Source organism: Arachis ipaensis, chromosome B04 (genome assembly GCF_000816755.2).
Source record: "Arachis ipaensis cultivar K30076 chromosome B04, Araip1.1, whole genome shotgun sequence".
Lineage (NCBI taxonomy): Eukaryota > Viridiplantae > Streptophyta > Magnoliopsida > Fabales > Fabaceae > Arachis > Arachis ipaensis.
In genome coordinates, this window is record NC_029788.2 from 6,080,397 (window position 1) to 6,094,738 (window position 14,342).

Sequence of the window (14,342 nt, forward strand, 5' to 3'; positions counted from 1 at the left end):
ACAGGTCCACCAGATAAGCAAAGTTTTTAATTTCATACACATATAACATATATATAGAGAAAAAGGTTATCTATTTCATTCTCATGACACCCTTCTATCTTGTGCCATTGCCACTGCTCCTATAACTTTGTTCCATTCACAACAAATCCGGACACCCAACATAACCAACTCTGTAAGTTCTTTCAACGTTTTCTGTTACTTTCTCAATGTTACATTTTTGCAATCGATTATTCTGCTGATTCTCAATCTATGATTTGAAGCTTAGATCTGTACATTTGATAAGATTCAATTTTCCCCGGTTATGGATTTGTTTCTTTTAATCACATGATTCCCCTTGGCATGTGTGATGCGTCACTTGCCGCCTTGCATTGATTTTGATTCCATTTCTGAGTTCTCCGTATCACTTCTGGTTTCAAGATAAGAACTCGAATTGTTCTCAAAGGTTTCACCTTTTTAGGAATCTGGCAACTGGGCAGTGGATATTAGCATCATATTTGTTTCTGCCTGCAGCGTTTTGATCAGTTCTGGAACTGTTTCATATCTCAATGAATTAGCATCTAATTGTTTGTTTATGAGCTGGGAGAGTAAATTAATGAGCAATGTACTATACTTGAATTCACATGATTCCTTATCAATGACATGAAATTCTTTTATGTCTCAGATAACAGAAAATGAGGGGGGGATTGTGGCAGCTTGGGCAATCAATCACCCGCCGACTTGGCCATGGTGATAAGAAGGCTGTTGCTCGTCGATTTTTCGCCTCTGAAGCTGAACTGAAAAAGACAGTTCTGTATGATTTCCATATCGCTAATAGTGGGAAGATGGTGCCATTTGCTGGATGGAGCATGCCAATCCAATACAAGGATTCAATCATGGACTCAACAATAAACTGTAGAGAGAATGGCAGCCTTTTCGATGTTTCCCATATGTGTGGGCTAAGCCTGAAGGGAAAGGACTCTGTTCCATTCCTTGAAAAGCTTGTCATTGCTGATGTTGCTGGGCTTGCCCCGGGAACTGGATCTTTGACTGTTTTCACAAATGAGAAAGGAGGGGCGATCGACGACTCGGTGATTACCAAGGTGAAGGATGATCACATATACTTGGTTGTGAATGCTGGCTGTAGAGATAAGGATCTGGCTCATATTGAGGAGCATATGAAGGCATTCAAGGCCAAAGGTGGTGATGTTTCGTGGCACATCCATGATGAGAGATCCCTTCTTGCTCTGCAGGTCATTTGTCACACTCTTGTACATTTGCTTCATGTGTCTTAACACACTTTGAACTTGCTGTGTTTTAGGTTTATTTTCTTGTTTTGAATTTCCTTTTTTAGCAGTTTCTGTATTTTGTTTGATAAGATCTAGAACTTAATGGCAACCTTTGGGGTGGCAGTAAATATCACCTGCACTCTGGATATTTGGTAGAGTAACTCATTATGTTATGTATATATTGGAATTGGACTACTAAATTGTTTAGGTGATTTTTGAAGTTTGAAGTTGACTGCTAAATTGGACTTATGAATCTCTATTCCCGGAGAAAAACTAAGTATCCTAGTGTTCCTGCAACAGGGTCCTCTTGCTGCTCCTGTTCTTCAACATCTGACAAAAGAGGATTTGAGCAAGCTGTACTTTGGGATGTTCACTGTGATAGACATCAATGGCTCACAGTGTTTTCTCACCCGCACAGGGTATGCTTTCTTGTGATTTCTCTCTAAAATTTGAAATTTACCATAGTAATGCTCTTTGAAATTCTCTCTCATTTCACTTCTGCTACATCAATGTCAAATTCTGTCTCATAATTCAGTTTTTCTTGTTAGCCATTGGCGTACTTTGCATAATATCATTGAGACTTTCAGGTATACTGGGGAAGATGGTTTTGAGATCTCAGTTCCTTCTGAGAATGCAGTCGATCTTGCCAAGGCAATCCTGGAAAAATCCGAAGGGAAAATAAGACTGACCGGATTGGGTGCCCGAGACAGTCTGCGACTTGAAGCCGGATTATGTCTGTATGGTAATGACATGGAGCAACACATTACACCTGTTGAGGCAGGACTCACATGGGCCATTGGTAAGAGAAGAAGAGCTGAGGGTGGTTTTCTTGGAGCTCAGTTTATACTGAAACAGCTTGAGGAAGGTCCTAAGATCAGACGTGTTGGTTTCTTTTCTACTGGACCACCGCCTAGAAGCCACAGCGAGATTCAAGATGAAGGTGGCAACAACATCGGAGAAATCACCAGTGGTGGATTCAGCCCTTGCCTCAAGAAGAACATAGCGATGGGATATGTGAAATCAGGATTGCACAAGGCAGGAACCAAAGTAAAGATCATTATCCGAGGGAAAGCCAATGAAGGGGTTGTTACAAAAATGCCTTTTGTACCAACCAAATACTACAAGCCCTCCTAATTAACCTTGGATCACTTTGAACATTTCATTCCACATACCCTCTTGACCAGTTTTTCCTTAATCTGAATGTTCAACTTTTATGACACTATCCCTACTCATATCAAGTACAAGGAGAATGATTGATTTGCTTTGATGACTGTTTTCATTTAAAACATGTATGATAGTTGAATTCAACCTGTTATCTTGCAGTTGCACACATTGTTCATATAAAATAATTCTACTTTTGTGAGGCCACACCAACTTTAAACTTTTATGCAAATCCAGGATGGCACATTGCCCCTGATACACTTTATGCAAATTAACAATAGAGATCATTATCACAGAAAATGTTTCTTCTAGGGGCTTTTCATACATCAATCAACAATCTTCGAGGGTCCTCCACAACATCTTTGATGCGGCGCAAGAAAAAGACGGCCTCTCTTCCATCGATCAGTCGATGATCATATGTAAGTGCAATGTACATCATTGATCTTGGAACTACTTCACCCCCAACAACCATTGGGCGGTTCACTATAGAGTGCATACCAAGTATTGCTGACTGCCACCATTAAGATATTAGAAAAAGAATTAGTATGTTTACTGATACAATAGATCCATAGAGTCAAATGAAGCATGAAAAATGATAGGTGAGTTGAGCAATCATGTGGCTGGCATAGTATGAATATTTGCATAACCATTAGTTAAAATTCTTGCAGTCCTTTTGGTGATAGAATTATAACGGATCTGTGGAACTCACCTGAGGGGGGTTGATGATTGGGGTACTTAAAAGGCTTCCATAAACGCCACCATTTGATATGGTGAATGTACCTCCAGCCATTTCATCAATTGATATGGTACCATCGTTTGCCTTCTTTGCAAGCATGTTGATTTGCTTCTCAATGTCAGCAAAATTCAATTTATCAGCTTCGCGTAATACCGGAACAACAAGACCCTGAAACAAAACCCCATAAGAGTGAATCAGATATCACAGACATCAGGAAAGAAAAAGATCAAAATATTTTCAAGAATAAATATGATCTGAAATAGTTATATATAGAATATAGAGATAAGATCATAAGATAAACACCTTTGATGTACCAACTGCAATACTAATGTCAATATAATCTCTATAGATGATGTCATCTCCATCAATTACACCGTTGATAACTGGTTGGTGCTGGAGTGCACTAACAGCAGCCTGACATGAGAAGAGTCACTAAATAAACACCATCAAGGTGCTGCAAACACATTGCAATATTGGCATATCTAAGGTACCTTAACAAATCCAGACATAAGTCCTAACTTCACACCATGTCTCTCGAAAAAGGCATCCTTGTAGTCAGCACGAAGCTTCATCAAATTAGTCCTGAACCAGTGAATATTCGAAGCAGCAGAAGTTAAAGATACAATTCAAAACCAGAGGGCACCATGGACAAAACCAAAGCATAGATTTAGTAACTTAATAACAAACAACTTACATATCAACTTCATTAAACGTTGTCAGCATGGCAAAAGTGTTCTGTGCATCCTTCAAACGCGTCGCCACACGTTTCCTGAGTCTTGTCATAGGAACCTGAGATTTTACAGTTTGAAAACACAAGCAACATGTGACAAATTACAAATAAGTCATCTTAAATAGATCTTTCAACAGGTAAATAAGCAATAGTTAGATGATAGCAACACTTACTCTTCTTTCCCTTTCCTTGGGGGGAAGTTGAGGTTCCTTCACTGAGGATTTAGAAGGCTGTGCTGCCTGTGCATCTGTCGCGGATGATGGACGGGATGAGGCTTTGGGAGAAGAGGGCTTAGCCTTGGGAAGTTCCTCAGTAACAGTTTTCTTTTCTGCCGGAGATGACTCAGGAGGTGGCTTGCTAGTTACTTTTTCAGATGAGGCTACATGAGCAACACCTTCACCAGATTTTGAAATTACAGCTATCTTGATACCAGGTTGAACAACATCGCCTTCTTTGGCAACAAGCTAGGGACAAGTCAACAAAACAAAGTCAAAGACATAATCATAACTTCTAAAGGTATAGTACTTTAATTAATCAGATTTAATACCTTCTGTATTATGCCAGCCTCAGGACTATTCACATCAATGGTCACCTACATGTGTCATACAAAGAAATAAGAATTTCATACCCGAATTCGGTTAAAACATAGTCCTCTGAATGCAAAGTCATTTTCCTAAGTACCTTATCTGTTTCTATTTGTGCAATTGGCTCATCAACTTCGACGCGATCACCAGGCTCTGCTCCCATTTTGTAAAATCATTAACACAAGCAACATAAGAAATTTCATGTATAAGAACAAAATCTGCCAATCCAGATCACTTGGTAGTAGATAGCTTACTCTTCAAGAATTTTGCAAGAGTGCCATCACTAATGGATTCACCCATAAAGGGCACAACAGCATCAGCCAAATCTCCTTCAGTGGAACAATAAAATAAAATAAAAATCTCAATATATTGAACTTCAAGTAATAGAACACCTTCAATAGTTTTAAAAACATGATACCATACCATTTTCTGAAGAGTAAAGCCTAGTCCACATGGACAGAGGAAAAGATACTTGAACACCCCTGCAACAACAAATTGTATTCATGATCTTAATTTATATTAACTCATTTTATGTCTTAGCATCATAAAAACTGAGAAAAAAAATGTATACTGCTAGTAAATCATATTCCAGAGGAAAGGAAAATGTCACTGACCTGATATGTTTGACATGAGCTGGATAACCTGCCATCAAGTGTAAGCTAATATGATTCATATGAAGTAGCAGTATTAATGAATACTTGTTTAACATGAGAATTAAAACTTAACTAGACATACACTGGCAAATAGAAACTTAAGTAATTACCAGGGCAACCTTGGCGACCAGCAATGTTAACAATGTTTGATCCTCTTCCAAGAAGCACCAACTGCGATCAATAATCGAAACATGTAATTCAAGCAACCAATAAGTTATCCAGTTTTAAACAAGCAGAACTCAAGTTAAATCACGAAATCCTTGAAACTCAGTTGCAAAGAAGAACAAACTCCAAGCCTTAAACCGGGAGATACAGCCAAATACAGAACTAACAGAAGCAATACAGCATATCACATAACTAAACCTACATTGTAACAGATATAATGCCATCATGAAGATTAAACAAGTTAAGCTCTTAGGAAAGTTAGTCCAAGCTTGTATAAGATTTGTGACTTAATTAGAGAATAAAAACATAGATTGGTTAGTTACTGTTGATGCATTCAACTAGAGCTAGAGCTATATATGTGAATGAATGCGAACAGTAGGTACCCTTTTTGCTATGGTGGCATAACGTGGCGAGTTAGGAGGAGGAGGCCCCTGCAGTGCCTGCTTCAAAACCTGAACTCTCCGAAATTAGAAGGAAGCAAATAAAAGGATGAAGGCATGGAAGCTGAAATTTGAGAATGAATGAAATGCTTACCGAGGGTGTGGAGAAAGCATTAGTAGCAAGTTTGCGCCTGATGATGGTTGGCCACATGATCACAATGTTTTTTTGAATGGTGAAGAACAGAACAGAACAGAACAGAACAGAGAAGAGAGAGAATGAACGACACCTTTTGAATATGAATGGGGCTTCATTCATTCAATAAACTATCAATTTACGTGTCTGGAAATTGTCTGTGTATGCAGAATGGGAAGCGTCTGGAATGTCCCCACATTTTTTTATTTATTTTCTTTTTAGTTTGTATCATAAAAAAAAGTCTTTTATTTCTTAAGTAGGAAAATAATGATAACAAAGATGGTAATAAACTTTAGATAAAACAGACATACTCTCTGATATTTTAATTTGATAAATTATATTAGTATCTAAAAATAAAATAAAAATCTTGAGTGTTAGGATTTTATTCAATATAATTCATTTAAATTTAGTTTTAAACAAGAAAAGATGCAAGTTTTTTTGTGTCACTTGTTCTGCCCATCACTTATGATTGAAACTTTTATAATTTGTGCAAGATTGGACTATTGGAGAATGCCTGTGACGAGATTTCTTTAGTTCAAATATGGTAAAAGAAACATGCATGAGAATAGGGTTCTTAGTTCTTACCAGTAATTTTACTTTATTCAACATTTAAGTCTTACTTTATGCTTTTACTTTCGTTATTTCTGCCATTCTTCCTTGAGTGAGAGCAGCATGGGCACGCACTTTCATTGGTTGACATTATCAGTATAGGTACGGCGTACATAAAAATCGAATTGATGCGACGAATATTTTTTTTTGAGTTAATAGTCAAAATCGTCCCTGAAAGATACCCCGATCTCCATTTTAGTCCTCGAAAGATAAAATTAATCAAAGTCGTCCCCGAAAGTTATTCACGTTGGTCGAGTTTGTCCTTCCGTCATGTGAGGTAGTGACGTGGCTAACGTTTGGTGAGGTGGAACGTTAAGTGCCAGCGTGGAGAGGTGCAAAACGACGTAGTTTCATACCCTGAGCCCGAAATCAGTGGAACGACGTCGTTTATGAGGCACATGTGGATATTCAAACGTTCTGCCCTTCTCTTCTCTCGTAACAAACCTCTTCCACTTTCGCTCCAAAACCCCTCGTCTTTTCTCTACCCTGGTACTCTGCACAAAGATCCTTTGATCAGAACTTGGTGGCGTTATCGAGCATTCGTGTGTGCGAGGCTTGTAGAAGAGTAGGCCCTGCTACGTTGGAGGAGGTCGCTGAGGAGTTTCGTAGTTGGAGGAAGGAACAGTAACTTCCATAGGTAAGGCTTAATTTTTTTCACAGTTTCTGTTGATTTTGCAATGTTGGTGTCCGTTGGTTTTGGGTGTCTTAGTTCTAAGAACCATCTAGTGAGGCTAGGGTTTGGACTAGCTACACAATATTCTATATGCGTTTGTTAGGGATTTTCTGGTCCTTATGTGGTGGATTTTTCTGGGAGTTGAGGGTTTGCGATGGTTATGATTATGTAGTTTGCTGTGTGTTTACATGCAGTTGTAAGAGAGGAGTTGTTTTAGATTTTGATGTTGACTACATTTATTTGTACTTGTAGATGGAGGGTCCTCCGATGACTTTTGTATTTCACCATGGGGGGAAGTTTAAAAAGGATGAGGGTGGATATCTGTACTATGAACCGGATCACACAGAGGTGTTAATGGGAGTTGAAGCTGACACACTTGACGTGTTCTTTGTGAGGGGGTACTATGTCGAACTGGGATATGCTGAGGCTAGGGAGTGCTGGTGGAAATCTCCAGGAGTTCCCCTTGAATATGGGCTGAGGAGGCTGGCCACAGATGATGATTTGGTTGCAATGGTGAAGGATTGCAGGAGGAACTTCAACTTGATCAACCTGTATTTCGAGCATGGTGTTTCAGAGCCATGTGTGGTTGATGAGCAGGAAGGAGATGTGCCTAAAATTAACCCAACCCAGACCAAGAGACATCAATCTCAACCCACCAAGTTACCATCCCACCAAAAAGCATGCTCTGAGTCCATGAAGGCATCAGCTGATGGAAGCAGATTATCTCAGCCTTCAAAGTTGCCTTCTCAGTCCAAGAAATTTTCTACCAAATCCACAAAGGAACCAAGTCAGCCTAGTAAACTGCCTACCCAGCCCACTAAGCAACCAATACAGCCCACTAAGGAGCCCACTAAGCCCACTGGACCATCATTGAAGCCCACGGGTCCATCAGCTAAGCCCACTAGACCAACCACTAAGCCCAGCAGACCATCATCCAGCCCACCAGTGCCTACTCCAGGGTTCAAGCGTCCAAGAAAGAAAGATTAATATGTTTAACTAGGAAATATATTTTGTATGTAGTTGAAAAGTTTGCTTTTTGGGAACATGGCTCTGTAAACTGCCTCTGTGTTCAGGATCATTTAAATTAGGCCTAGTATGTTTTTTTATTTACATGAACAATGTTGTCTCAACAATGTTGTCTGGATCCTTTCTCACCTTTGTAGTGTGTCTACTAAGACATTATGATATCAATATAATTATGATGTTTGTTATGAATTACAATTATCCACGTCACTACCTCACATGACGGAAGGACAAACTCGACCAACGTGAATAACTTTCGGGGACGACTTTGATTAATTTTATCTTTCGAGGACTAAAATGGAGATCGGGGTATCTTTCAGGGACGATTTTGACTATTAACTCATTTTTTTTTCTATTAGTACTTACAAGAAAAAAATCGACAAAAATACATATGAATTTTTATATAATGGACAAGTACATTCTAATTTTTTTAATGAGTTATTTGTACAATTAATATGAAACTCTATTGTCATTTTTAATTTTTCGTCGCCTAAATAATTTTTTCAGGAGTGGTAGAGACCAGATAGTACGTTATTGTGTGGTGACCGTTTTGAATGACACCGTGAAAAATAAAATTATTACATTATTAAATTTGTTAAATTAGAAAAAAAAGTTTTATAAGTTATGTCTCTTCATTCTCTTCGTTCTCATAAGTCAGTGTTAAATGAAAATATGACGTAACAGAGAGTAAATAATGAGAGTAAATTTTTAAACACTTTGCAACTAAGTTTGTTGCATTTCGTTGCTTTCATCATATTCTGAAGGCAAACATGATAGGATGAGAAGCGTCGAAGTCCACACGCAGGCGTATGCGAAGGAGGAGAGTTCAGCATCAGATGCGATCAAAGGTAATGCTTCCTTCCCTTGAATATGTGTTTGTTGTTACATTGAATCAAATGTAGGAAATAGATCTCCAAATCATTCTTTATTGTCTAATCTAAATAGTGTTCATACGTACCTGTGTTATGATATGAAAATGCATCAATTTGGTTGTTCTATAGTTTGATTGAGGGTTTTTCGATAAACAGATGGCAAATCACATAACTTTTGTGTATCATCACAAGGGAATATTTGAGAGAAACATGAATGGAGTTCTGAAATATGTTGGAGGAGTGGTTGCTGTGATTTCTAGGGTAATGAATGTCGAAACTCTGAATACATTTTTCATGGTGGGGTTATTTAAGGATTTGGGGTATGTTTCTTTCAAGAATTTTTACTGGGCTGAGAATAAAATATGCAATGATTTGCATTTAATTAGGTTTGACAGTGATGTAGTCTGAATATATGAATTCGCTATTGAAAATAGGAGAATATACCATATTTATTGGGATCATACTGTTGATTTACCTGAAGAAGTTGAAGTGGTAGATGTTGTAGATGATGAGTCAGACCCAATTTCTGATACCGTTGAATAACCTACACTACAAAAAATCCGAAAAAAAGAAGTAAGATGGCAATCCATAGAAAGCTAACCCCGAAAAAGAAGATAGATGTTAAGAATGGAAATAAGAAAAACAGAACCAACTAAAGTTGCAATCAAAGCCAAAAACCCACATCTCCCAATCCTGTTCCTACAAACTAACCAATGCCACAACTCGAATTCCTAAACGTCAACCAAAACACCACTCAGCAGCAAAGTCAAGCCGAAGTACCACCTCCGAATGTATCCCAAAAGCCCACCGAAGGCCATATTGAAGTCGAAACACAACCTGAGAGATTACCTTAACCAAATACTGCTTACAAATCCAGGATCAACTATGCATTTGGATACCACTCCAATGCCTGACTCTCTGCCCTTGTTCAAGAGAGTTTACATTTCTTTTGAGGCATGTAAGAAGGGTTTTGTCCTAGGGTGTAGATCATTCATTGGCCTTGATGGTACATTCTTGAAGGGCTTCTATGGAGGATAGCTACTCACTGCAATAGGTCAAGATGCGAACAATTAGATTTTTTTTCAATTGCCTATGCCGTGGTGGATTCAGAAACCATAGATATCTGGAAATGGTTCCTGAAGCATTTACACAACGACTTGGGCAACTACAAAGTACATGGTTGGAACTTCAATAGTGACCAACAAAAGGTATGCAGTTAATCGTTGTTAAATTCAAATGAACTTTAATTGTATTAATCACTGACATGTTAATTGAACATGGTCTTATTCCGACAATGCAAGGGTCGACAGGTATTACTTAAGGAAGTGGGAGAAGCTATTCTTATTTATACATTGTCTTGCTTCAAGTTGCCTGATTGTTTAATTTTGAAAATTCACTCTCTACTTTCTCAGTTCTGGTGGGGACAAAAAGGTTCTGAAAGGCGAATGGCTTAGATTAGTCAGGACACTATGACTCGCCCACGAAGAGAAGGAAGCCTCGGATTTAAAGATCTTAGAATCTAAAATCTGGCGCTTTTAGGCAAACAGTTTTGGCAAATCGTAACACAGCCTACTTCCCTGCTATCCAAAATCCTAAGAGGTAAATACTTTAGCAATGGTAATGCTATAACGGCAGAAATTGGAGTCTTACCTTCTTGGGGATGGAGGAGCATACTGAAAGGCCGAAAGATTGTTGAAAAAGGTCTTAACTGGGCTGTGGATACTAGAGAGAATATCCAAACCTTTGAGGATCTTTGTCTGCCTCCTCCGTATCCTTTAATGATTTCTGACATGCCAAATAGACAGGTTATTTCTGAGTTGGTTCCAAGAGTTAAAGATCTAATTACTAAAGATAGGAATTGGAATCAGAATCTCATTCAAGAATTATTTCCCCAAAACGTTGCAGATAGGATTTTGTCAATTAAAATTCAGCAGAGTAGGAACAAATTACAATGGGATTTGAACAAATCCAAGCAATATGATACAGTTTCAGATTACAGAATTGGCTATTTATTTTACCATCCGTCTCTGGAGCTTTGCCCTAATTATATGCAGCAGAAAAAGCCGTGGATTGATTTATGGAAGTTGAACTTGCCTCACAAAATTAAGCTATTTATCTGGAAAGCTCTCCATGGACGGCTTCCGGTGCTTGCTCACATTCATCACCACATCCCATTTATATCGCCAATATGCCCCTGCTGTCATGAAGCAATAGAAACAGTCACTCATTGTTTGATCGATTGTTCTAGAATTAAAGAAGTATGGTCTCAGAGTTATTTTCATGACTGTCTTCCCCCTTAGAGTCCTAACGACTTTTGGACATGGTGGACTGCATCATCAGAGATGCTTAACCCATTGAAGAATGCTGACCGTAATCCTCAATTACTTGCCATCATTTGCTGGAACTGTTGGAAAGCTCGCAACCAATTAATTTTTGAAGGTTCTACTTCAATGCCGTTTGCCATTCTAGCAAGCTCTGTCAAGTTGCTCCGTAAAATCTAAAGAACTCCCAGTTTAAATTGTCATCTCCATGAGACAAATTCTTAGTTTCATTCAATTTGATTTATCATTCTTTCTTCTTTAAGATTTTTCTTCATTTTTTTTACTATGTACCGTTGGATGAATACTTTCAGTATATTGTTTTAAAAAATTCCTACTTTTTATTATGCTATCCTACTTTTGAACATTTTTATATTTTATTTTTCAATAATTAATAAAATATAACTTACTATCTTTTAGGAAAAAAATAATATTTGGGTTATTATTAAGAACAATAGCGTTAACCCTACAAATTTTATGTACAAATTTTTAATGGGTTAATACTCAAATTCGTCCCCGAAATATTACGCGATCTTCATTTTTGTCTCCGAATGATTTTTTTAATCAAATTAGTCCCTGAAAGATAAAAAATAAGTCAAATTAGTCCTTCTGTCAGTTGGGCGATGACGTGACACGTTAAGTGCCACGTGGCATGATGACGTAGCATGCCACGTGGCAAGTCAACGCCACGATCAACGCCATGTGGCAGGTCAGCGACACGTGGCACGCCACGTGGCAGGTCAACGCCACGTGTCACTTGACATGTACAAAAGATTTTTATAGTCAAAATAGTCATTGAAAGTCTAGACGTAAGTCATTTTCATCCCTCAAATTTTAAAAATTAGTCAAACTAGTCCTTATATAATTTTTTTTTTATTTTTTCTTTTTAATATTAAATTTGAAATATTTTTTGATACTACTAATTTTAATAGAAATGTAATTGACAAACAAAACATTAGTAATTGTATCTTTTCTTCTTAAAATTTTTTTTCAATAAAATTGTCTCTCTCCTTTAATTCTTCTCAAAATCTCTCTTATTCTTTTCTATTCTAAAACCTTTTTCTTACATACATTTTACTGGAATATATATATATATACACTCAAAATTAAAATGTATGTATTTATTAACCTAAACAAAGTTATATGCTCGAAATCAAAATTTATGTATGTTAAGTTAAATAAAGTTATACCACTATTTTTTTCTACTACATCTTTTTTTGTCCATTACGGTATTACTTACGTATAGAATGTAATGATAGTAATACTTAGAGTCAAAATTTGTGGATCTTCTTAAATTTTGACTCTAAGTATCACTATCATTACATCCTATATGTAAGTAATACCGTAATAGAAAAAAATATGTAATAGAAAAAAATAGTAGTATAACTTTGTTTAGGTTAACAGTGAGTTTGTGCTAATATAATTTATGTTTGGCAATTTTTATTGAAATTGATTTTGATAAAATAAATATTATTTGAATAATATTAGTTAAAATTACTTTTATTATAATTATTTTTTATTTAATTTATTATTTTTAATAGGAATAATAATATATATTAAAAAAATTAAAATAGTAAACAGTGCATAAAATTAGAATAATTATTTTAATATTCTCAATATTTATTTAGAAAAAATTATGGAAAAACCAATAATAACTAGCAACAATCTAAACGTGCTTTTGAATAAACGCAGAAGTTATAATTTTTTGCTTTTAGTGAACGAATTTTTGGGATGCAGAATCACGTTGGCGTTTAGAGAAAAAAAGTTGTCAAACATTAAAAAATAGCGTTCAAAGCACTGAAACGCACTTTTATCCTCTTCAACGTGTTTTAAAGTAGTTCTCTATTTGTTACAGTAGATTTTATACATGGTTAGTAGGCTCAGGATTCGGTGGTCCCAGAACGTTTGGACCACTTAGTGGTCCCATAACAAAACATGTTTTTTAAGTTTTTTTAACAACTGCTACATAGTCCTTTAACTAATTTTAATTATAAATTGACCCCATATATTTTATATAATTATAAAAACGATTTTTTATTTTATAAATAATTAATTTATCATAAATTTATCATGTTCATTAACAATCAAGAACAAAAACAATTTTTTGGCCATTACAATCGATTAAAATATTAAATTTGATTCGTCTCGTTTGCGAGGAATCATAAAATTGTGTTTTCTGCGAAAACCAATCGATTGGAATAATGAATCAATCGATTGAATTATATCTCAATCAATTGGATTACAGTTTACCACTAAACAATCGATTGAAAATTGCCAAAAGCATGGTTTTCGCATAACTCAATCGATTGGTCATACGATCCAATCGATTGAACGATGAATAAAAATTGGAATTTTGTAATTCAATCGATTGTTTAGAATTTCCAATCGATTGAATGCTTCAAAACAACCTAGGTCTCACCAAATTCAATCGATTGCTTTTGTGACTCAATCGATTGAATTTACCCAAACAATATGAATTTGCCAATTTCAATCGATTGTAGTGTGTGTGAATTCAAATTCAATCGATTGAAATGATAATTCAATCGATTGAAACGCGATGTATTACGCCTATGTCAGTCTTGTTTTCGTTTTTAAAAATTATCTTCTTATTCATCTATCTTATCTTTAAAATTCTATCTTCCTTTTTTAAGGTTTTATTTTGATTTAGATACTCTAATCTTATCTTTTCCTTAATATTAACATTATAAATTGGTGAATAATCCATCACCAATTATTCAATCCCACCATTAAAATCGTGTATCATTCTCTTTATAAAAAATTTCATTGTTTTTCTTTCGAATATCCATCCATCTACTGAATATCCAATTTTTTTATTTTTTATCCGTTTATTTAATATCCACTTTTTGTTCATCGTTAATTGACAATCACCGTTGCAGCAATCAGCAAAGGTCCAATCAATTTTTTTCATTGTAGTGTTCAGAAAACAATCCATCGTTTTGATTACAAAATCGAGGTAAGT

At 36.2% G+C, this 14,342-nt stretch overlaps 2 protein-coding genes across 3 annotated transcripts; one reads left to right on the forward strand and one right to left on the reverse strand.

Moving 5' to 3' along the window:
• On the forward strand, window positions 1-2,633 carry LOC107638635 (aminomethyltransferase, mitochondrial). The gene is made up of 4 exons (XM_016341988.1): window positions 1-172; window positions 662-1,229; window positions 1,566-1,684; window positions 1,853-2,633. Exons 2-4 carry the CDS (start codon window positions 672-674, stop codon window positions 2,397-2,399), a joined length of 1,224 nt encoding a protein of 407 aa, XP_016197474.1. The 5' UTR covers window positions 1-172; window positions 662-671; the 3' UTR covers window positions 2,400-2,633.
• Window positions 2,539-6,080, reverse strand: LOC107638634 (dihydrolipoyllysine-residue succinyltransferase component of 2-oxoglutarate dehydrogenase complex 1, mitochondrial). 2 transcript variants are annotated; one of them, XM_016341987.2, is made up of 14 exons: window positions 5,829-6,080; window positions 5,678-5,746; window positions 5,240-5,300; window positions 5,091-5,118; window positions 4,900-4,958; window positions 4,731-4,805; window positions 4,574-4,629; window positions 4,440-4,484; window positions 4,066-4,356; window positions 3,857-3,951; window positions 3,654-3,744; window positions 3,466-3,576; window positions 3,136-3,330; window positions 2,539-2,937 (listed from the first exon to the last, which is right to left on the reverse strand). In XM_016341987.2, the coding sequence occupies exons 1-14, from the start codon at window positions 5,988-5,990 to the stop codon at window positions 2,746-2,748; spliced, it is 1,530 nt and encodes a 509-aa protein (XP_016197473.1). In that variant the 5' UTR covers window positions 5,991-6,080; the 3' UTR covers window positions 2,539-2,745. The 2 variants fall into 2 exon arrangements, with proteins under 2 accessions (XP_016197473.1, XP_020976246.1); XM_021120587.1 differs by having other exon boundaries at window positions 5,091-5,135.

What these genes read in the sequence shown, in the direction of transcription:
- LOC107638634 (XM_016341987.2), bottom strand. Translation starts at nt 5,990, where the DNA reads ATGAATGAAGCCCCATTCATATTCAAAAGGTGTCGTTCATTCTCTCTC. An exon ending in GCTTTACTCTTCAGAAAATG is followed by an intron (nt 4,806 to 4,899) that starts GTATGGTATCAT and finishes GTTCCACTGAAG; the next exon opens with GAGATTTGGCTGATGCTGTT. An exon ending in AGGCTGGCATAATACAGAAG is followed by an intron (nt 4,357 to 4,439) that starts GTATTAAATCTG and finishes ACTTGTCCCTAG; the next exon opens with CTTGTTGCCAAAGAAGGCGA.
- LOC107638635 (XM_016341988.1), top strand. Translation starts at nt 672, where the DNA reads ATGAGGGGGGGATTGTGGCAGCTTGGGCAATCAATCACCCGCCGACTT. An exon ending in GATCCCTTCTTGCTCTGCAG is followed by an intron (nt 1,230 to 1,565) that starts GTCATTTGTCAC and finishes TTCCTGCAACAG; the next exon opens with GGTCCTCTTGCTGCTCCTGT. An exon ending in TGTTTTCTCACCCGCACAGG is followed by an intron (nt 1,685 to 1,852) that starts GTATGCTTTCTT and finishes TGAGACTTTCAG; the next exon opens with GTATACTGGGGAAGATGGTT.